The sequence below is a fragment of the Nuphar pumila genome, chromosome 6 (genome assembly GCF_984573655.1).
Source record: "Nuphar pumila chromosome 6, dmNupPumi1.hap1.1, whole genome shotgun sequence".
Classification (NCBI taxonomy): domain Eukaryota; kingdom Viridiplantae; phylum Streptophyta; class Magnoliopsida; order Nymphaeales; family Nymphaeaceae; genus Nuphar; species Nuphar pumila.
In genome coordinates, this window is record NC_143254.1 from 101,483,130 (window position 1) to 101,506,426 (window position 23,297).

Genomic DNA, 23,297 nt, shown 5'->3' on the forward strand with positions numbered 1-23,297 from the left:
CAACACCCATCATCCAAGAAACTCTGATAATGTCAGTTGAATATGAAATACACATTTATCTTGCCATATAACTCAAATCATCGCTCCACCTACGCTTGTGCTGTCCTACAATTTTATTTATAACAGTGAGTTTAGCATTTCGAGTACTCTCGCAGATGTTGATCCAAAAGACATGACAATTTATTTATTAAAAGAATATGTGATTTTCCTACATTCTGCAAGGAAACTATATAACCCCATCAATCGCCCGATGTATATATACTTGCTACCCTGAAACAAGTTTGAACTCAAAAAACAATAGTTTAAACTTGCTCATGTTTCAATTGTTGGGTAACCTGCCCCAAGTACTGCATGTTGGTAACCACCACCATTTGTGGCGTTTAGTGGTGATGGCTGCTCTCCAGAGTGAGAGGACTTTCGAGATCTTGGATTCTTCGGCGATGATGTGTATGATGATGAACTGATATCACCATTTGAAACTGAATAGAAAGAAGGAAGCCCCTGTATCCTCGGCAAACCGGTTGTCGCATCCATGGCAGAACTTGGACCTTTAGGAATCATTTCAGCTTCCAGTGGCAATTCATCCAATGTCTGACAACCAACAATCAGATGAAAACAGAATGCCAAATGGCTTCAGGCAGAAATTGAAGAATAATAAACCTAAACAGAGATCTTGTACAAACAATACACAGGCTTCAACTCACCCAAACAGCTTGTTGCAAAACATGGAGCATCTCCCGACATTGTTTTCTTTTGGTTGCTACCTCTTCACGCTCTTGTAGCATTTCTTCAAATAGGTTTTCCCTGATTAATACAAGACAATGTTAGCATGGAGAGGGGAGCCATCACTCAATGATAAGGTATCTGTGGTCCCTTTTCGTTTACACATTCAGCTTATATATGAATGTCCGTCCATGCACAACGAGGTTTTCTCACTCCATGATACGTGCATGTACATGTTTAGAAATTCTTATGCATGTATTTTAGCATGCATGGTATAATGTAAAGCAGTTTCAGCATTATATAATGTGGCAAGTGAGAATTTCTGTCACAGATCCAAAGTCGAGGCCATGGCTCAAACATCAAACACAATGAAAGAAATTATGTGAAGACAAACAGGCAATAGCACAAGACAATGTGACTTTATATTTTGAAATGTAGAATATTAATAAGAAACTGTTTTAAAAATGACCGAATCACAGGATAAACCCCAAATCAGTACAACCACATCTCCCTAAAGAAATCCATCTTTGCAACTGACATTCCTGGAATTGACACCAGAAGACAGGACAAGGATAGGAAGAAAAGAGCTGTCTATTCAGAAGCTTCAACATGACATATCATGTTCTATGTTGAAAAGAACTCTACCAAGCCGACCATCTATTATAAGAAAAAATGACCACATCTGCACTGAATGGCTTAAAAGATGCCAGTTCCCAACTGCACAGGTCCAAAGCAGACACTTGGAAAGCTGAGTTGACTTAAGAGGTGCGACTCTTAAAGCCATGTTTTTCATGTATACACATTTAAAATTTACAGTAAACACATTCAGAACTAGCAGAAATGACAACAAACATGCTTATTGTACGATAAAAAATAAGGAAATTAATTTCAGTGGAACAAAACAGCTCCTGTCAACAAACTATGGTACAGAGAAATATTACCTGTACAATTTCTGTATGAAAACACTGTGCAGGTCCCTTTTTGCATGGTTAACCTATGAGAGAAAAAACTCATTCTTTAAGAAAGGAAGCTATATGTGACAGACTGGACTAAAATAGTACATAGAAAACAGACAAACTATGCCTGGAATCAGCAGACCATCAAACAAGTTCTTACCAGAAAGTGCATGATGGCTTTTGGAACCAGATCTTGAATGTTTTTCCTAACAATGTCATAATAAGATTTCAACAGCAATTTAGTGACAGCTATCTCAATGGACTCATGCTCAGTCTCTGCCTCAGAAGGCCTTAATACCAGAGGTGGCTGCAAATAGATAGCAAACCATAACTATAAGACCACATATAGACATTCAATGGATGGAAAATTAATCATGCACTAACTGTATACTGTTGTTACCTCTTTCAATTGGATCATGGATACCATATTTTCCACGCTGGAAGCTTCATTATAAGATTTGTTCACAGAGCTTTCTTTTGCAGTTGTCCGGTGATCACTCCCTCCAAATATTGATGAAATGCCCCATATTGAACTAGAAGAAGAAGAAACACCTGCCGAATAGGAAATTAGACTAATATTCAAAATGGGCTTTAGATTCTTACCAGATTTCGTAGATCAAGCAGCAAATGCCAAACTAAGCACCTTAGTTGCAACATAGAAAACTAATTTCCAAAACAGTAAAATGTTAAATGCAACATTCTTTTAATAGTGCAGTTTTCTTTTTTACAGGGAACGAAAGGTTACCATAAACCAAATTCCAGGAAAGGTTAAATAAACATTGATTTTCATCATGATCATTTACAAGTCCATAATCTTATGCAAAAAGGCAATGCATTCAAAAATTTGATGTAATTCAGCATTACCAGCAGAACCAGGTCTCTCATTGTTTGCAATTGGTCGAATTCCCTGCAATCAACCAACAAAATTCCCAATAATAAGAATCTCAAATGATTCAAGACACACAATTTACATGTAAGAATTCCAGTACTTGCATTGACCAATTTATCATTGTCAGCCACTAAATAATCATTATCATAATTCAATTATGATAACAATGGTGTACACAAGCACTCCCTCCCATGCCCCTATACCCATGTCCCGATGACAAAGGCTGCAAAAGATAGTTTGTATGTGTGTGTATGTGTGTGTATGTGTGTGTGTGTGTGTGATTCTTTGATTTGAACCTTACATTTTTAACATCACCCTAAGGTGCCCCAAGGGGGGTTGTCATAGTGGGGTGGGGCCTTGGCTGCTAGATGGGCAGTTTTAAAAAGCTGGCACAACTGTAGGTATGGCAGGTTCAGCCAGCGTGACCAGGTCTTCGTGCCAGGTGTGGTTTCTTCGGGTTATAAATTAAAAAAAAACATCACCCTAAGGGGGCATTTGTGTGTCACGGTAACACTCTCCGTGCATTAAATAGCATGGAGAGTGTTACAGCGGAAACAAAGTCCGACCACCCCCGTCCGACTTTGTTTCTGCTGTAAATGAGGGTGAAGCGTGGAAACATGTTGGTGGATGGGGAGTTTTATGGGCAGAAGAAACTTCCTCTGTTTGAATGTACCACATCTTTCTGATGTGGGTGGATCGCACAGAAAAGGCTTCTTTACCACGGAAAGAGAGCCTTTTCTGTGACATGCAAACGGGCCCTAAGTGATGACCGCATCTAAAAGTGGACTGGCACGGTGAGACACAGTCAAATGGATGTCTGAGACATCTTTGACTGTGTCATGTTGTGTCCTTTGTCATGTCGGTCTGTCTTATCAACATTCAACACTAATACATAGGCCAAGTTGATGTACCCTGGTAACATGGTTTCAATCCTGAAAGTCATCTGAGAAGGAAACTTCCAAATTGACAAATTCAGAATTGGAAAGCTGAACCCAATTGATATGGTAAAAACCAAACTTTAGAAAGATGTCAATCAGATGGCACCAGAGAAGCAACAAATCATGAATGTAACAGTTGCCACCTGCTCTTGAATAACTCCATTTGCAACAGATCTAGCTAGAATGGCCCGAGATTTCTGACTCTTTTCTGATAGAATCAACCTTTCAGAATCAATAACTTCCTGGACATGCACTAAAAATTCTCAGGACCCTGTAATATTCATTTGTAGCACATCAAAACAACACTACAAAGACAAGTACAACGTAAAGAAGACCTTTGATTTCAAAGTGGTAGACAGCCTCGGAGTTCTCAGCTGCTGTACTGCAACTTCCACCGCCTTGCTTCCACCAATAAAATTGTGGTGTGAAGTATTTATGTAATCCATCTGTGAATTGAACCACTTGTTAGATCCATAAGAATTTGCAATTGTGTGTCAATAATATCTAAGAGAGAGAACCTTTGTTTCAGATAAACATATCAGCAACAATGTTCCATTAACTTGCTTTGCTGTAGTAATCTTTGACACTTGATGACAATGAACATTCAATATTCTTAAGGGTAGAAAAATAAATTATTGCTGATCATAAATAAAAACACTTTTTAAGCAATGTTGCCACATGTTAGGCATGCAGCTCCCTGTTTGACAGCCATCCAGAGAGACTCTCGAGATGGGCTCAGCGTCCATCCCAAGAAGATGGGTGGTCAGCATAAGTGGAGCTTCATGCCCAGCATGCAGCGCCACAACATAAAAAGTGACCTCAAAGAAAAAAAACATAGATACATCTTTAAGGGAGTAACATGGTAATATTACTTCTATGCTCAACATCAACCCCATGATTAAACTAAAAATGGTAGAGAAATGGTGATATTTTGCTTAAAAGTGACAAAAATTGAGGTGCAATTTGAAAACTGTCAAAACTTTGGTGGGTCAAGTTCAGTGGGTTTTTGAATATTACCCTATAAGACATATATATCTATTATACACACACTATAATTAGTCCTCACCTACAAACCAGTTGACATTTTTCACAGAGCTTACAAACAGAGGCTCTTGTTTTCGTAATTGTTGTTCCTTAAAATACAAATGCACTCTTTGAAAGAAGATAAGTCTCTTTAATGTTAAGTTAATGTTTAAGCCTCAAAATTTATCCCCATCAAAATTGAAAATACCTAATCGTTTGAATTTGTATTGCTAAATCTATAAATTATGTCCCCCTTGTTGAATCATAACAGCTGACTTCGATTTTAACCTCATCTCCTAGTAGCATTCGTATAAAACTCAGCCATATCCTCCCTGAAACATATCCTAGAACCAGGTCTTCGTTATCTAAACAAACCCAGAACATGAGAAGCGCTTCAGCAATTGAGCCTTCATGGATCAATTTTTGTTCTTCCATTCTAGGTAACCTCCTTAAAGTATCAACTAATGGAGGCAGAATGATATTAGACTCTCTCTCTCTCTCTCTCTCTCTCTCTCTCTCTCTCTCTCTCTCTCTCTATATATATATATATATATATATATATATATATGGGAAGTGTTACAATGCACAACTGTTTGTGCATTGTAATATCATGCACAAGTGGTTTTAAGACAACATATGCCCCTTAAAAGTGACCTTTAATTTTTATGCTGGTTTTTTGTCATTTCCCTAACCATTCTGTTCTTCTTGGAAACCCCACAAACCCTTCCCTGATTTCTCTACTATTCACCTACCGGTTGCCTGATGTTTCACACTAAAATCTCATCCACGATTTAATGGAAGCCGAGCAAGCATGTCCGTTGTCATTTTATGAAGAGTGGGATTTCCACCATCATTTTCAATCCGATATTCCATTCTTCCTCTTATTCTTTAAGACCCAGAAAAGATGAAAGAGATAAGGAGTACGGTGTGTCAGAGATTGACAGAACAGATGGCGTGGTTTTTGGCAAGTTCTGGTGGGCAACTAATGGGTAAACGGAGGAGGGAGGTTAGAGTTCCTGTAGAACATTTTTAAGGATAGAATGGTCATTGTGCGTTAAATTAATTAACAGAACATTGACAAAAAAACAATGTAAAATTTTTAAAAAGGCTACTTTGAAGGGTATATTCTGTCCTAAAATCACTTGTGCATGATATTACAATGCACAAATGGTCGTGCATTGTGTGTGTGTGTGTGTGTGTGTGTATATATATATATATATATATATATATATATATAAAACTGAACCACCATAACTTATGGTGGTATACAATTGATTCACATAGATATGATAAAAGCAAAAACAAATCTTTGGATCATGTTTAGCATGTCCTATTTGCAATTGTCATATGTTGAAGTTGGTTCTGACATGATGTTTTGAGCTATTTATAAATAACATTGTTATATTCATGAATTGTGAGCCTTCAAATTTTCACCATCTTATAAATTGAATCTTACGGTATATTAACTATGAAAAAACCTGCTGCACGAGGCTCTGCTCATATGGTTGGAGGGGATTGTGAACATCCCATATGCTGGGACGTCATGACTTTCAATACCCACAGGTATGGTTGCCTATCCAGGAAAAAAAAAAGGAAAAAAATTACCTGTTGATATAGTAAATAAACCATGTTAAACACATCTGTAGGGATAGATCCAACATTTGTTGGCTAGATCCATGGTGTGTGTACCATCATCTATGTAACACGAATATTCCATTTTGGCCCCTGTATCGTCCCTTCATTAAAAAATGAAGTATCCTTGTATCTGCAGCTATATCTATGTCACATAGACCATCATATGATATCATGGTCCAGAACCACCATATACTCTCTCTCTCTCTCTCTCTCTCTCTCTCTCTCTCTCTCTCTCTCTCTCTCTCTCTCTCTCTCTATATATATATATATATATATATATATATATATATATATATATATATATATATATATAGAGAGAGAGAGAGAGAGAGAGAGAGAGGTGATAGCTGCTAACCACTTTTCTAGCTAACCGCCATGCTAACCGGGCTTTCAAAGGGTTTTCCCCATGTATTACACAGATGTGTTTGGCACAGTCGATTTACTAGGAAACAACACTTGGATCATGTTTTTTCGATGAAAAACATGATTTTTTAAGCCCTGAATATTTAGGAAAATCTTAGACAGATGAGTTTTTAAACCTTATAAAAGCCTGCCTGTGTATCGGAATCGGATGATCCAAGAGTCTATTCCTACAAAAACAAGCATGTAGAACGCATGTGTGGCCAGATTTAAGAAAAACATGGAAAACCCTTTGAAATCCCGGTTAGCATGGCGAATAGCTAGAAAAGTGGTTAGCAGCAACCACCTTCTCATATATATATATATAGATATAAGTAGCATGCTAGCAGGTACTTCTGTTAACTTTGGCATTATTGACCAAAGATGAACTTTCCCATCCAATTCAAAAAGCCTACCAGTTTTTGCAATAGAAGATTCGCCAACTTAGCTCAATGAGTAGTTAATAGTAAGCATTTCAAATTTTGTAGTGAATGATAGAAGTTAGGGCACGAAGGCAGCAAAGATCAAAATTTTCTCATTGAATTTCTTTCAAGCACAGTGCATAACAAATGTAAAAATCTCACATAATTAAGATACTGGGTTAAGATACCTCCATTTCAATAATATGTCCTATCATTGTCTCAGCAGGCTTTAGGCCTTCACGTAAAAACTTTCCAATCACTTCCTCCATGCGCCGCCTCAAAACAGGAAATCTTTTCAGTTCAACAGCATGACAGCGATGACTCATCTGTAAAAAGAGGCAACGCACATACAAATAAAACTCTGTTCACAGAAATGAGTATTTCAGTGTTACCTTCCCAATATATGGAAATAAACAACAGGCATCACAGAACCTTGATTAGCTCATCATAAATAAATCTTGCACATTGTAGGCTTGGGTCCAAAAGACGTGCAGTCTGCCGTTTAACCAAAACTTCGAAAGGAATCTGAATTTGTCAACAGAACATAATATTAAAAATTAGGTGAACTTGGATGGTGGACTTTCAAGATTAAATGATCCAAGGTTTTCAACATAAGCAAATAAAATATGCAAACAGCCTTACAACAAGATCATAAGATTTACCTCTGGTACAAATAAAGCATTTTTTGGGCCTGTTGCATTTTGAATGGCAGTTCGGATATCTTCATCACTCAGATCTTCACAAGGATCAACTTCCTGCAAGAGGATTCAACAAAGTTTTTCACTTGATTGATTATTATAGAGCCTCAGATAACAATAGAGCCTCAAAAGTGGTGACTAGCAAGACTACCAATGGGAAGAAGGAACGTGGATGAAATCTTGGAAAACATGTTAGCTGACCACTATAAATGTAAACAAACTCAAAAGCAATACAATATTTGAATTTACGTAAAAGCACCACAAGAAGAGAGAATATAAACCTCCAAACTCTTAACAAAGATTGACTGGAAAATGTAATGGATCCTTGCTCCTCCAGATAGCTCAGAAGTTGACATCTCTTCATTTTTTCCCTCAACCATTGATGAAAAAGCTGCAAACACATTTGTGGAGTGGAAACGACAATGAAAAAATTAGCAGTTAAATAGAAAAAAGTAATCAACATTTTAAATACCTGGTTATGAGATAATCAACCAGACAAAGGTAAGGAAGTGATGTGGCTGCTATTTAGAAATTGTTAACTGCCCGTCCAGTAGGTCAACTGTGACTCTGATGCTAACACCCCAAGTAATTTGATGGTCCATTAGTTTCTTATAATATTATGTTAATGTATCTTAAGGATATATGCAGATCTTAGACATCCTTGATAGGAATAACTTAGTACATATTAGAGGTGTATTGTAATTCTCAAAAGATCAAAGAGAGAAAATTCAAATATTTGGATGCTGTAACCATTTTTACATTCCATACTCCCAAGCATCTATACCTAATTGACGCAACTCCATCAAAAATGCTGACTATGAGACCCAGGGTGACCATTGTGTGCATCTAGGTGAGTTGGCTATGCAGCAAGGGCCTTGTCACCTTCAACATCCCATACATGTCAGGTGGGGCCAAAAATTGAGCATGGCCTTCTTCAACCCGGCATTGACTAGTGTGCCCAGTTATGGGCCTCACATATTACAAACCTTATTTGCAGGTTTCATGACTAAATGATGAAAGAACAATACCAGGTGGTATGCCTACCATGTCTAAGCCTGGGTCTTTTTACCAGTCCCCCATACCTATGTCATAACTCATACCCATACTGGTAATTGGGCACTTCGGGCACAGGTCAACTGAATTTCAGACTTCACCTGACCCATTTTATCCATTTTATGATCCAACCAACATGTAGTCACTCAGGATCAAAAGCTTTCAATGTTAACCATATACTTTTGATTATTAACTGTTAGTTAATTTTATATCTTTAACATAATAGCATACTTTTAGTTACTATCGACAGTGCTACAACTTCATATAAAGAGTATCTTTTGGTAAATGTAATATAGTACATTTTTCTATTTTTTCATATAATATGTATATATATATATATATGAAAAATATTGGCCACACTTGTGGGTTCTAAATCTCCTAGTTGAAACTCATAAGAGCAAGTTGTTTTGACCAAATCTGACCACATTGCATGGTCAAAATAGTATAATCGACCCATGAATCATATTTTTCGGCATGAAAATACAATCTTTTGAGAGGTGAAAATTTGGCACATTTGTAGGCCATTGATTTTTCAACCCCTAGAAAAACCAATCTACACGCTGGAAAAACATGATCCAAGGGCCCGTTTCCACTAAACCAAACATGTAGATCACATTTGGAGGGTCAAACATGCAAAGAATATGAGAACTAATGTGTGAACCGCGATTGTCATGAATTTTTTGTTCTTTTCTCTTGAATCTAACCGTAAGGATGTGATCTACATGCTTGGTTTTATAAGAACCTGCTCTTGAATCATCCAATTTTGATGCATAAACAAGATTTATTTAAGGCTTTAAAATCAATGGCTCATAATCATCATAAATATTCAAGCATTCAAAAATCGCATTTTTCATCGAAAATACACTATCCAACAGTTGATTCCTAGCAAATTCACCATGCCAAGTACATCCACATAGTTGGATTTACAAAAAAAATGTTGGAAATGCACATATTTCTAGTTTTCATATTCTAGTGATTCTATATATAATGGTAATAAAGGTAAAAGTTATTCATCCTAGAAATCAATCCGCTTCTCTTGACAAGTGCACCCAAACCTTATGATTCCGCTATGATATATCTTATTTCAACTTTGCCATCAACTGAAAGCTTCAAGAATAAGACATTTAACACAAACACACACAAAAATTAAGGATAAGATATTAGACACAAACAAAAACACAAAATTACTTTTCTGGAATCAAAATCCTCAAACCAGTTTAAATATTACCATTAAGAATCATGTCAAGAACTGCAAAAAATATACAATGCATCTTGAATGTGGGTGTGCTTGTGCGCACGTGAAATTGATATAGAAGTTAACAAAGATCTGGGTGTCAAAGATATAATAGATGATGAAAAAAAAGGAAAGAAAAAGACTGAACCAACATCATAGCCCATGCCTAATTTTACCTTCACAGTACTTTGTAAGGATGTTCAACAAAAGAGCTCCTTGACCAGCCTATTCATATGAGATAAATATATCAGCGTTAAGTAGTAAATCCTCTATTAATGCTACAAGTTTATAGGCCACACATGAAATAATTGCCATAGACAACATTGACAACACATAAAATAAGAAAAACCATGTTACATTGTTCATTCTGAATTTCTAAAGGTGTCTATTTCTCATACTAGTGCAAATAAAGCACATTAGATGTAAAAAAACTGTCATACATACTTTACTCTCTGTTATTTCCCCATAGGTGCTTAGTTCTTTTACAACAGCAACCATTTGGGCATTCAACCGAGCCTTCAATCCTGGAAGAACAGTTCTAATATGTAGCACCAGTATCTGGAAATTCACATCAATAAATAAGTGATTATTATACAGTAGAATTTAAACATATATTTTGATTCATAGCTCGAAAGCCTATAATCATATCTCAGACAAAGCAAGTACAAAGCAGGCGCCTTGAAAATAGAAAACATCGAGTGCAACTGAAATAACAAAAAGATCATACCATGAACAGCAGACCCACCAAAATAAGACCAGATTATTTTCAGCAGCCAGGTCAGTGAATAGATAATATCTAACAATGTCATGACTAAAATAATTCCTAACAAAAGGCAACCAAACAACAATGGCAATTTAGATGTGGGCTTACCCATATACGTGCCATGGCAGATTGCTCTCTAAATATCATCAAGATACTCTGGGATTTCCTTTCCATATGTATGCATCGGTTAAAAATAGGATTTTTTTTTCTGGGAAAGACGGAGAGCAAGCCAGCAGAATTGAAGAGGAAATGGTAAGATTGAAGACAAAAAGAAGAGAGATTTGGAGCAATAATCAAGCCATTGACCATTCAAAGAAATACACACACACACACACACACACACACACACACACACACATATATATATATATATATATATATATATATATATATATATATATATATATATATATATATATATATATATATATATATATATATATATATACAGACATACATATATATAATTACTTATTCAATATATATATATATATATATTACATGAACTCAAATAGAAGACAAAAATGTCCATGTAAACAGTAAAAATATTGCCACTACAACCCTTGGCCAAATAGAAGAAAGGGTTGGTGTAATTGTGCAGAATAAAAACTACTATTTCAACTCCCCCCCCCCCACCCCTCCCTCTCCTCCTCGAGTTGAAGAAAAAGTACCTAATATTTGTAACTTGTACAAAATCTCAAGTACTGTAGATTTTCCAACATCTTTAGTGAAGATATCAGTCTTGAAATATTCATGACCCTTTTTGCAAACTTCTCTCAAATGTAATGATAATCAATGTCAATGTGGTTTTTTTACAAGGCACTATATTAGAAGCAACACAGACTGCTAATTCTTTACCTCCAAACAAGCTCATGGGAAATTTGATTGTCAACCCAAGCTTTTCAAGGATGTTCTTTAACTCTAGGCATTCACATGCCCCTAGTGCCATGACCCTTTCTCAGCATTGGCACATGATGCAACTATCGTTTGTTTCTTACTCTTCCAAGCTACGAGGTTGTATCCAACGGAAGTAAATCATCCCAAACTAGGCACATGATCTTTAAGAGAACTGACCAATCAACATCCATCTATGTCACATGGGTGCGGGTGTGGCGATGCATCACTTTAAAATAACTTGGGTGCGGGAGGGCAAACATATAAAAAATTATATATATATATATATATGTGAGAACTGAACATATTAGGCCTCATTTCTCGTTTTGCCCCATTCTGCCCCATAGTTTGAAGTGTCTTATGATAGATCTGAACCATTAGATGTGTTTAGCATGCTCAATTTAGTGAGAATCGACTCTTGGATCATGATTTTTTGATGAAAAAATATTTTTTTATGAGAAAAAAAAACTGATACCTTCATACTTCATAGCCATTGATTTTGATTCTTGAACATGGTTGCCAGTTGAGGAAGCGGGAGCGGGAAGCGATACGGGAAGCGGGAGCGGGAAGCGAGGCACTTTCAAAATTTTAGGAAGCGGGGAAGCGTGGGACCACTTAGGAGCGATTCGGGAAGCGTCTCGGAAGCGACCTAGGAAGCGTCTCGGAAGCGACCCAGGAAGCGTCTTGGAAGCGAGGGGGAAGCGAAAAAAATAAAAATAAAAAATAAAAAATACAAAAAATTTGAAAAAACAGGGGAAGCGAGGGGGAAGCGTGGGGGAAGCGAGGGGGAAGCGTGGGGGAAGCGTTGGGGAAGCGCGCTTCCCATTAAAGGGAAGCGCGTCCCCCATTAAAGGGAAACGCGTCCCCCATTAAAGGGAAGCGCGCTTCCCAAAAAAGGGGGACGCTTCCCCCCACGCTTCGGAAGCGCGACGTTTCGCGCTTCCGAAGCGCGCTTCGGGGAAGCGCGCTTCCCCTTTTAGCTAGGCGCTTCCGGTAACTCTGTTCTTGAATCACCAGAAAAACCTGTATACAGGTCAGATTCCGATGATTCAAAAGCCGGTTCCCACTAAACAAAACCTATATATCACATCTATGGTGTTGAATGTGAGAAAAAACACCAAAAAACTGTGATTTTGAGCTGAGAACAAGAAAGTGGGCAGAACCAGCGTATTACGGGGAGAGAGAGATTGAGAGACGAGAGGAGAGAGAGAGAGAGAGATTGAAGGAGAGAATGAGAGAGAGAAAATGCGTACCAGACTTCAGTGGTAGCTCGAGGACATCGCCGGCGTCAGGGTCAGGAGACTGGTCGTAGCGTCGGGGTCGGGAGACGGGTCGAGCGTCCAGGTCGGGAGGATTAGGGCAAAAAAATTTTGCCCTAATCCTCCTCTCAGCCCATTTCATCGGGCTTTTTTTTAAGTCCAAATTTTTTACATTTATGACCCTACATGTGTTGACCGCACCGGGTGCCGCACCCGCGTCGCATCGACATGGGTGCGGCACCTGGTTGGCCGAATCCCTGTGACATAGACATCCATGTAAATCTTTAAATCTAGATACTTCAGTGCATTGAATGTGGAGTATGAAAACGAGGTTGGAAAATTGGTACTCGAAGCCTCTCAAATATCTGGACCGCCATGTTCGGCTTCATGTTGTGCCAACATGGTAAAAAAAAGTGTCCACGTGACAGCCGTAGAAATATTAGCAAAGATGTTGGCAAAAAGCCTCATAACTTTAATTGTGGCAAAGACAACTACCAAAACTTGTTTAAAAATCTCATATGTGTATGACAGATTATGTTTGGATGTAAACAACCCTAGTTATCATAAGCTTTTAAAAACTTCAAGTCACCTTGTAGACATGAAACCACATGCATCCTATGCAGTTCCAAATTTTCACAAGGCACCCATTATTAACATAATGAATTCTTTTCTGTGGAGTCCTTTTCAAATATTTCAGATTTCAATACACAACTTGCATAGAAGAGATGAGAAGAATATCTTGAATATGCCTAAGGCTACATTTTGAATGTTTTCCCTCTTGTTCCCGCAGAAAATAGCTAGAAATGAAGAAGATAGGGGAGAGAGAGAGAGATGTTAAATGGTGAAAGAGAAGATGACTAGGGTTCCATATTTTTCATTCATTCTATTCCCAAACATGTACATGTATTACATATTAAATGTTAGGGTAAAGTTCTGTGGACATTACTCCCTTGTAAAAATAAGAAATGACAAAAAAGGCGTACATATGGGCAAAAAGGCAAAAAATCCCTTATACAATCTTGATAGGACATATTTATCCTTCAACAAAATGCACGGAGAAACTCACCTAATTTACAGCATATGCAATGTCGAATCTAAAGATCTATATAAGCTTGCCCACAAGTCATTGACAAGTGCCCATACCTTTGAAAGCTTCTTTTAATACCTATGATATTCAATGGACCATTCTACTGCCTTGACGCTCAATGTCAGTCTCCTTGTCATAGATTTAAGGTGTACTTCCTAAGGTTACTAGTCCCAAATTGAACTTGGTTACCTGAACAAGAGAAACAGGGAAGGTCTGCTAAATCTTCAATATCAAAAGACTTTATTAAGATACATGCTAATCAACTGATCTACTCAAGGTCATCCCTATAACAATAGTATCGCTGACATATACAGTGAGTATTTATAATGTCTCACCTATCTTTCACTTTTTTTAGACAGATTGTGGTCTGATGAACTTTGCTTGTATACAAATTTGGTAACTGCTTTAATAACTTCCCAAACATGACCTTTTCACAGCAAGCACGCATTGCTGTTTAAATTTTATTCTTTCCATCTAATAATGAACTGAGGTTTGTGTATACCCAACCACTTGAAGGTTGGGTAACTGCTTTAATAACTTCCCAAACATGACCTTTTCACAGCAAGCACGCTGTTTAAATTTTATTCTTTCCATCTAATAATGAACTGAGGTTTGTGTATACCCAACCACTTGAAGGTTACCATCTAAGAATGAATTCTTCACATCAAGCTGAAACAAATGCCAAGATATGTAGGCTGCCAAAATGAAGAACCTGAATGAAGTTTAACTTTGTATCTGGAGTAAAAGGCCTCCTGGTTCTTCCCCATATGTATGGTTATACTTTTCTGGAAAATAACCTTGTTCTCTGTCGCTCGACCTTCTTCCCAAAAGGAGCAAGGTAAACCAAATCTCATGTGGCACAGATGCGGCTGTAGATATGGGGTTATAAACATTTTGGTGAAGTTTAAGTTTGTAACAGAAAAATAGCATATAAGGGCATATTGTATGGAAGCAAAAAGGAAGTTTCCATGTGACGTATCCCTGCTAGAGTCATCATCTCAATCATCATAGCTTCTTTACGATAAGGGCTAGTCTCACCTTCACACTATAGGAACAGGCATAGACCACAACTAGATAAGAAAGCAGTATAAGAATACTTCCCATAATGGAAAGCAAGTGGTAAACCAAGGCCTCAGACTCGCTTTCTAGAGGATGCAGATCAAGAGCAAAACATTGACTCAAATCTCTGAATTTGGAGAGACTTCAATATCGAGATATAGCTTGGTTAAGCATTACCACACTTCTCTCTCTTGGGTAATGTCTTTATTGCATTCTTCAGCTTCCTTTCTTTGTGCATTAGCACATGTAAAAATGAAGGGCAACAAGATATGGGGCACGATGAGAGTCCCCATGGTTGTCTTATTTCTCCTCATGTAGTAAGGTTTATTTCCAATGAATAAGTGATCCATGAATACAAATAACTTCTAGTTATGGGACCACAATACTTGTATTCCTTCTGGGAATTAGAGAACCAATACACACATTATATTGACCTAGGATCGACCTTATCTCTAAAGATGGACAATAAAAGTACAACCAAAAAGATGAGGGATGTAAAAGATATGATTTTCAGAAAGTATTTGAACAGGTGATAACATTCCAAGCTATCAAAGACATCCAAAATTAATGAGGCAGGCAGCTGCAAGTACAGATTTGAACCAGTAGCACTTTGGTACATTCCTGTTGAACAACAACGATTAGGTCACCTCCAAAAGGTGTCAAATTGTCCTCTTCACCTCTGTATCCCTCTTCTGAATTTGCACCCTACTCACGTATTTGCATCACAACCACACATACTGTTCTATGTATTCATGTGAAGTAGGCTAATGGTAACAAGCACATTTGAAAGGAAAAACATCTACTTATATGAAGAATCTTTTCCCTCCAGAAAATAAATTTCCCTTTTCCTCAATTAGTAAACTTGCCAATAAGAACAGCCTAATGATCAAAAGCAAGGAATTAATGTTAAGCACACAATAGCCAGGGCGAACAGCCAGCACGAAAACAATAAAGCAAAGCATGGGGAGAGGTACAATATAGTCAAGTTAGTTTCTTCAGTGAATCACATACCACATATGGTGAAAGTAAAAAACAGAGACTCAACATGCATATTTAAAATACATAATGGAATTTCGGAATGCAGAAATATTAAGTATTCATGCCTGATTCAACCTCTTAGCCAATTGAGGAATGCTACAACGATCAGATAAGTTGTGATACACCTGTCAGAATTGGTAAATTTGGTAACCTACATTAGATAAAGCTGAAAAGTATATCACCATTAATGAAACTGCTTGCAACAATCAGAATGGCAGCAAAACTGATACCGGACGACTACGGAAGAAGTTCTCCTCAAAGGCAAGTGCTTCAGCGATGCTTCTATTTTGTGTGATGTCCTATCAACGATATCACATCAGTCAAAAAGTCAATTATTTGAATAGAGCAATTGCTCAGATGCTTTCAAATCCAAATAATAAAAAAAATAACAATGAAAGCTATATGTGCATGCTTTGCAATAAACTTTGCAGACATCCTACAATTAGATTTCTATGTAGACTTTGAAAAAAAAGGACACATTCTTAATTTTCTTTTAATCTGAAAAAAAAATAATATACCATGGTAAAACCCAAAAAAGAACGTCAGTAAAGGTAGTTGTTGAAAAGGTAAGGAAATGAATGGTGTATTTTTTTTTACTACCAAACAGCCAAATATAAACTACTTGCCAAAACCGATTCATTAAATAATATAATGGGAAATATTCCAAATAGAGATGATAATGAGACCCCATGAACTGCATGTTATGCAGGAAAGAAACTACAGAAACAATATACCAATAATCTAGTCCTTAAAATGCAAAGCCAAAATATCATTTTTCACTAATGTAAAGTACTACCAAAAAACTCGGGATCCAGTCCCAACTTAGAATATATAGTTAAATGATTGGGACATCTTAGTGTCATACAGTTTTTCTAGCTCCTATAAATCAATCACCAGAGAGAGCCCTATACAGTGTATTACTCTCTATGCTATGTGAAAATGACTTAGTGACATCAATTTCATATCAGAAAAATCCATAGCAAATGAAGACACCTTTGATGAGCATGATTGACAACAAAAAAGAGCAAGACAAAGGAAACTTCCATTGGATCAGGCAGTAGACATCAAGCATAAGAATGGATAGAATTTCCCATTGAAATCCACTTATAGCAAAAACAGACTAATCGTGATTTTACATTCAAGTTCCAAGTGAACCAGAAATTTCGCTTTTTCATTTCTCCAGGGGAAAGGTGCGCTATTAAGGCACATAACACCACAACTAGCCCCGAGTAAGAGACTGTTACAGCCATAAGATAATAAACCAGTGTCAAGTTCCAAATTATTTTGGTGTATCACAAAACCTGATGCCAGCAATTAAGCGTCCTTGCATAGAAGTTTGGGTCGGAACCTCCATTATCTTCTTTATAAGAGATATGTAGACTCTCCCACAAATTAGATAAGAAATGTATGCTCCTGAAGGAGAAAGTGGATGCGCAATGAAATTTTACACGAGTAGAGGCATCTTAACCACGCACATTGACACAAGTTCAAACCGCTATTTTGAGGATCCACATCATACAACAAGATTCCACCAATAGAAAGTCCACAATGTTCTGTTCATATGACAATGTTCATGAAACCAGGTAACCATATCATTTCAAAAATATTTCCAACAAGAACTCTATATTCAGCTTCTATACACTAGCTACAGTTTTTTTTTTCTATTTCTCCATGAGATCATATTTCTGCCCAAAAATATGCAATATCCTGAAACAGATATTCTAGTGTTTGGATCTCCTGTTGAATCCACTAAGTCAATACATGCATGAACCAACTCATCGTCACATGTATCAAAGTACTTGAAGAAGAATCCAGGAAAGGTATTTCATGTGCAAATCATCACCATTGAAATACAGTATCTATACAAAGGTCGATTAAACCAACTGTTTAGATGACAGAAGATCTGTTTTTGGGTTGTGTGCCTTTGTAGGTCGCAATCCTGTACCATAGAGAAACAAAAGGTAAATGATGTGTATAGATTGAGTTGCAAGTGGGATAATAGGGTTATGGCACTTGGAGCATGCGAAGGATTATGGCTCGTGTCGATTCTAAATGAATTGGTTATCTAGGTCTTTTCCCATGATACTTAATTGTGATAATAAATCAGCCATAATCGCATTCTCCACAAATGCACTCAAGACATTGAGATTGATTGTCATTTCATCAGAGAAAAGATTGAGAAAGAAAGATTTGAGGTACTCTATGCAAACTCAAAACCAATTGGCTAATGTGTTTACCAAGGTGGTAGGTAGAAGCAGACATTATAAACTTATAAGTTGGGAATGATTGATTTTTTCATCTCAGCTTGAGGGCGAGTGTCATGAAGTTCTTTTTTTCCATATTTTGGTTGACCAGGTTTGACCTCTGCTTTCTCCAATCCTAACACGTACAATGTCATGTAAATAGTTTTAAAGGCATTTACATTAAAATTATGGAGTACTCATACTTCAGAACAAAAGGCAAGAAGGGCCATAGACCCATTACACCCTCTCATTCATTCTCTAGAACCCTTGTTCCTTCCCCTTCTTGTTCTTCTTCCCACAACCTATTCACTATCATTTTTCACCGGTTCTAAGAGCTTGCAATCTTCAAGGAGAAGAGGGCTCATGAGTGCTGAACAATTACATTAGAAAAGAGTACACATTCAAAGGAAACCCATGTTTGAGCTTAAAGCTTACATACAGATGCACATAACTAGTAAGAGCACATATAACAAAATTTAATATTCTGAAGCAGAGGAATCCTCTGACAAAGTTACCTCCTGACTTCGATTAACAACACCAATGTAACCAAGGCGAAGGGGAATCACATTTCCAAGCAAAAAGTTGCATGCATCCGTACCCCTGTCCATGATATCCAGCTAAAACCAAAACACAAGACCATGTCAATGTTCCAGAATATAGAAGTATAGAAACAACGACCAAAAAAGAAACAAAAATGCTAGAAATAGTGATGTCAAAACCTTTGTGATAACACCAATTGTCCGAGACCCTACATATATAAATAACTTTGTGTTAGAGATGACAGCAAGACTTATGACTTGAAAAATAATGAACCACAATGAATCAACACAGGAATCGGGTGAAATGGGAGTAACGTATAGTACCATCAGGATCTGCAATTCTTGCCATCTGAAGCGCATCCGAGTTAGCCAAGTCCGAATTAGCGGGAGTGACCGCTAATATTATGCAGGTATCGTGCTTAATATATGAAAGTATCATAGTCCGGATCCTCGCCTCAATATCATTTGGCTGGTCACCCACTGGAACTTTCGTTATTCCAGGTAGATCTACCAGTGTAATGTTCAAGACATTAGGAGAGAAAACTTTGAGACGAATCTGCTTGTCGTTGACACCCTTATTCGACCCCGCCTCCTTCTCAGTCTCAGCCTACAGCGACGATTAGCATGCACAATTAGCATTGCTTTCTAGCAGAAAGTGGTGAGATTATGATATCAAGAGCATCAATTCGAAAACGGCTAAGCAAAGCGTTTCAACAAGAATCAATTTGATTTCCCATTATTTAGGTAAACAAAAAACAATAACTTCTGTATTAATCGATGAATCATCAGGAGTAAACATAAGATGATCAGCGATGAATCGCGTATCATGCGATGACTATCACAGCAATGCGTTTCGAATCAATCTGGCTTTCCATTAACCAAAGTAAAGAAACCAAGAACTTTGTATCAATTGATGAATCACTAGGTACAAACATAAGATGGTCCGTGATGAATGGGTTATCTTGCGATGACTGTTACAGCAAGTATATGATAAAATAGGAACTGAAGGAAAGGACAGGACCGAATTTGGAACACGACTAATCATGGATTAGAGCTGTTAGGGGTCGAGATACTGACCTGAATTTCGCGGCGAATTGCCGAGAAATCAGTGAACCGCCTCCCAGGCAGGTGCAAGAACTCCCCCCACTCCGAGGCCTCGGCATCGGGGCGGCGAGGCAGGTGAACAAGCTGCAGGACGAGGGGGCGCCGTGTGCAGATGTCAGAACCCCTGGGGAGGAAATCCCTCCCGACGAGCGCCTCGAGGACGCTCGACTTCCCGCTGCTCTGGCTGCCAACGACGGCGACCTGCGGGAGGTCGATGGTGGACGCGCTCCCCAGCTGAGCGAAGATGTCCTGCAACTTATTGGCAATAGGTATCACGGAGTGCCCCAACGAATAAGGGGAAGAAGATGCAGGCTGCTCCTCCCCGACCTTCGTTCCTTCAGCCATCGATCTCTTCCTTCGCAAGAAAACAACCACCGAACGAAGGAAGAGTCTAGGATTAGTAGCACGTAACAAAATCAACCTTTTTTTCTTTTAAAGGGTTCAAAAATCAAGGCAAGGAAGAGAGAGAAGGAGAAGAAGAGGGAAGAAGAAGGAAAAAGGGGTTTTCGGGCGTGGGAGAGAGAGCGATCGATGATGATATAATGATTTTAAAAACTACCACTAGCAACAACCCCAAATATTTCTATCTTTCTCTCCCTCTCTTCTCTCTGTGGGATTAGAAGCACTCTTCCAACGAGAGGGACAGAGAAGAAAAGAGCTTGAATCTTTATTGCTGGTACTGCGGTTCTATATTTTGTTTGAACGCAGGGCGGTAGGGACATGGGAGTCAGTAATAATGCGATGGCTCCGCCCCCTTTATCTTTCACAATGTTTATATATATATACTAGACACTAGAATATGAAAACTAGAAATGTGGTTAAACACTTTTTTTACTTTTTTTTTTATGTGCTTGGCACGATGAATTTGCTAGGAATCAACGATTGGATCGTGTATTTTTCATGAAAAATTATGAATTTTGAATGCTCAAATATTTATAATGATTACCAGTCATTTATTTAAAGCTTTAAAAAAATCTTGTTTATGCATCAAAATCTAATGATTCAAGAGCAGGTTTTTATAAAAACCAAGCAGAGAGATCTCATCAGTACGATTAGATTGAAGAGAACATAACAAAAAAACCATGAAAATCACGTTTCACACATTAGTTCTCATATTTTTAGTGCTCATATTTTAGTGACTCAAGAAAGAGAGTAGCTAGAATATGAGAATTGAAATATGCACATTTTCAACATTTTTTAGCAAATTCAACCATGTGTATGCTATTGGCAGGGTGAATTTGCTAGGAATCAACCTTTGGATAGTGTATTTTTTTATGAAAAATGTGATTTTTGAATGCTTCTTTTAAAGTCTTAAAAAAATCTTGTTTATATGATTGGGTTCTTATACAACCAAGTAACATCCTTATGGTTAGATTCAAGAGAAAAGAATAAAAATTTCATGAAATTGTGGTTCACATGTTAGTTCTCATATTTTCAATTATCATATTCTATTGATATATACGAAGAGACAGAGTCTACAATATGAGAACTGAAATATGAAATCTAGAATGTGAGAACTAGAAATATAGGCATTTTCAACACATTTTTTTTTGCAAATCCAACCATGTGAATGCTGGGCATTCTGAATTTGCTTGGAATCAACCATTGGATCGTTTTGAATGTTTATGAAGATTATGAGTCAATGAGTTTAAAGCCTTAAAAAAAATAGTTTATGAATCAAAATCAAATGATTCAAGAGCAAGTTCTTATAAAACCAAGCATGTAGATTATATCATTATATCCTTACAGTTAGATTCAAGAGAAAAGAACAAAAAATCGTGATTCATATATTAGTTCTCAAATTTCCAGTTATCATACATAGATAAATATATATAGAGTAATGGGTAAATGCTAAAATGATATGTGTTAAATGGGGTTTTTAGTTTTTTTTTAAATTATGACTGTACATATGTGATCTATGTACTTTATTTTATAGGGATCAGAAAAAATCAACGGCTAATAATCTTTATAAATTTCAAGGGTCCAAATATCATTTTTTTATAAAAAACACATATAGGTGTGGTTTCCTCGACCATGCCCAACCCATTTCTGGGGTCGGAAATGCACAAAAAATACCGAAAGAGCTGAAAACCCCATTTAACATCTATCATTTTAGCATATTTCATTTAGCACACACCCACATCTCTCTCTCTCTCTCTCTCTCTCTCTCTCTCTCTCTATATATATATATATATATATATATATATATATATATATATATATATATATATATGTTTGCATTCACCAAAACTGAGTATGTGAACCACATAGCTCATTGGTGGGCCTGATTTATTTAAGGGTATAATATTGTTGGCATGCAAATGGGTCGAAGCCTTGGCCCTGTTCCAAATGGAATCCAACCCTGCATTTGGGTGCACTGAAAGATCCGTGGACATGTGGATCAAAATCTGATCTATCATGGGCCAACCCCCAAATTGGAGGTGTCAACAGGTTGGGTATGACCCGATCCTGACCCATACAGAATCTAATAGGAAGTTAGGAACCAGCTTTTCTTTTCTTTTTGAAAGGTAAGCTGGGGTTATGCGGACCCTACCAGAACAACAGCCGACCCATGTGGGAAGGTATTCGATCCTGGGCCTTCAGCTTGACACAGGACCCCCCCCGCTTACCACATGGGATACCACCTCGGTGGTAATAAGAACAAGCTTTGGTAACGAAGAAGGGGTCTCCGATTAACCGTCTGGGTTAGACCCATGGAAAGTGGGGTTATTATATTGGCTGGTCTAGTTTATGAAATTTTATTGCAAACCCAGGTCCGAAAATTTTCAAAGTGAACCTTTTTTTAAATATTATTTTGCTAAGTATGCACAGGGTCTGGTTTATGTAATCCTTATTGAATCCGATATGGTTTTCTTATAAAAGATGCAGTCAGACCCTGATCCAGACCAAATTCCAACACCTCTGGGCCGTTGGCCCATTGACGAACAAAGGATTTCGTATGCTCTGATCTGAGATCCTCAAAACAAAGAAAAACTTTGTGGTTCTATCTTGATAGGAGGGGGTTTCAACTATAAATCCACATATCTAAGAACCTGTGATCTTAAGTCAACATCTACAATCTCAGATCCGGGTGCATCCACCCTTATCCAAATTTGGGTGGGATTAGGAACTACTGTGGTTGGGTCTAGTTGGATCCAGGTTGAGTGAATACAAAATGTTAAGAACCGTTTTTATCCTAACCCATATTAACAATTCCGCATGTAAATCAATATTTTGACTCTTTCTAACCCAGTGACACAGAGTACCCTATCAAACCCGAATCTAAGATTCTACTATGATATTTGAGAGTTGGACCCACTCCCTGAAACTAGGATCCATTA

The 23,297-nt window shown here is 37.5% G+C and overlaps 1 protein-coding gene across 2 annotated transcripts; it reads right to left on the bottom strand.

The window, feature by feature from the left end:
• Positions 1 to 156: 156 nt before the first annotated feature.
• LOC149835430 (dynamin-related protein 3A-like) lies at positions 157 to 20,715 on the bottom strand. Of its 2 annotated transcripts, XM_090008509.1 has the most exons (20): positions 19,930 to 20,715; positions 19,177 to 19,459; positions 19,033 to 19,061; positions 18,829 to 18,930; positions 16,301 to 16,369; positions 16,136 to 16,195; positions 10,415 to 10,528; positions 10,147 to 10,195; positions 7,965 to 8,074; positions 7,648 to 7,740; positions 7,418 to 7,510; positions 7,174 to 7,311; positions 3,842 to 3,952; positions 3,650 to 3,748; positions 2,544 to 2,586; positions 2,080 to 2,231; positions 1,840 to 1,986; positions 1,665 to 1,717; positions 705 to 804; positions 157 to 591 (listed from the first exon to the last, which is right to left on the bottom strand). In XM_090008509.1, the coding sequence occupies exons 1-20, from the start codon at positions 20,299 to 20,301 to the stop codon at positions 313 to 315; spliced, it is 2,496 nt and encodes an 831-aa protein (XP_089864635.1). In that variant the 5' UTR covers positions 20,302 to 20,715; the 3' UTR covers positions 157 to 312. The 2 variants fall into 2 exon arrangements, with proteins under 2 accessions (XP_089864635.1, XP_089864637.1); XM_090008511.1 differs by lacking the exon at positions 157 to 591 and having other exon boundaries at positions 696 to 804; positions 19,930 to 20,714.
• Positions 20,716 to 23,297: the final 2,582 nt, after the last annotated feature.

Excerpts from the sequence above, each read along its gene's own strand:
- LOC149835430 (XM_090008509.1), bottom strand. The coding sequence starts at position 20,301 with ATGGCTGAAGGAACGAAGGTCGGGGAGGAGCAGCCTGCATCTTCTTCC. Across the intron at positions 19,460-19,929 it reads CAATTCGCCGCGAAATTCAG|GCTGAGACTGAGAAGGAGGC; the intron begins GTCAGTATCTCG and ends TCGTCGCTGTAG. Across the intron at positions 7,741-7,964 it reads TCTTTGTTAAGAGTTTGGAG|GAAGTTGATCCTTGTGAAGA; the intron begins GTTTATATTCTC and ends ATCCTCTTGCAG.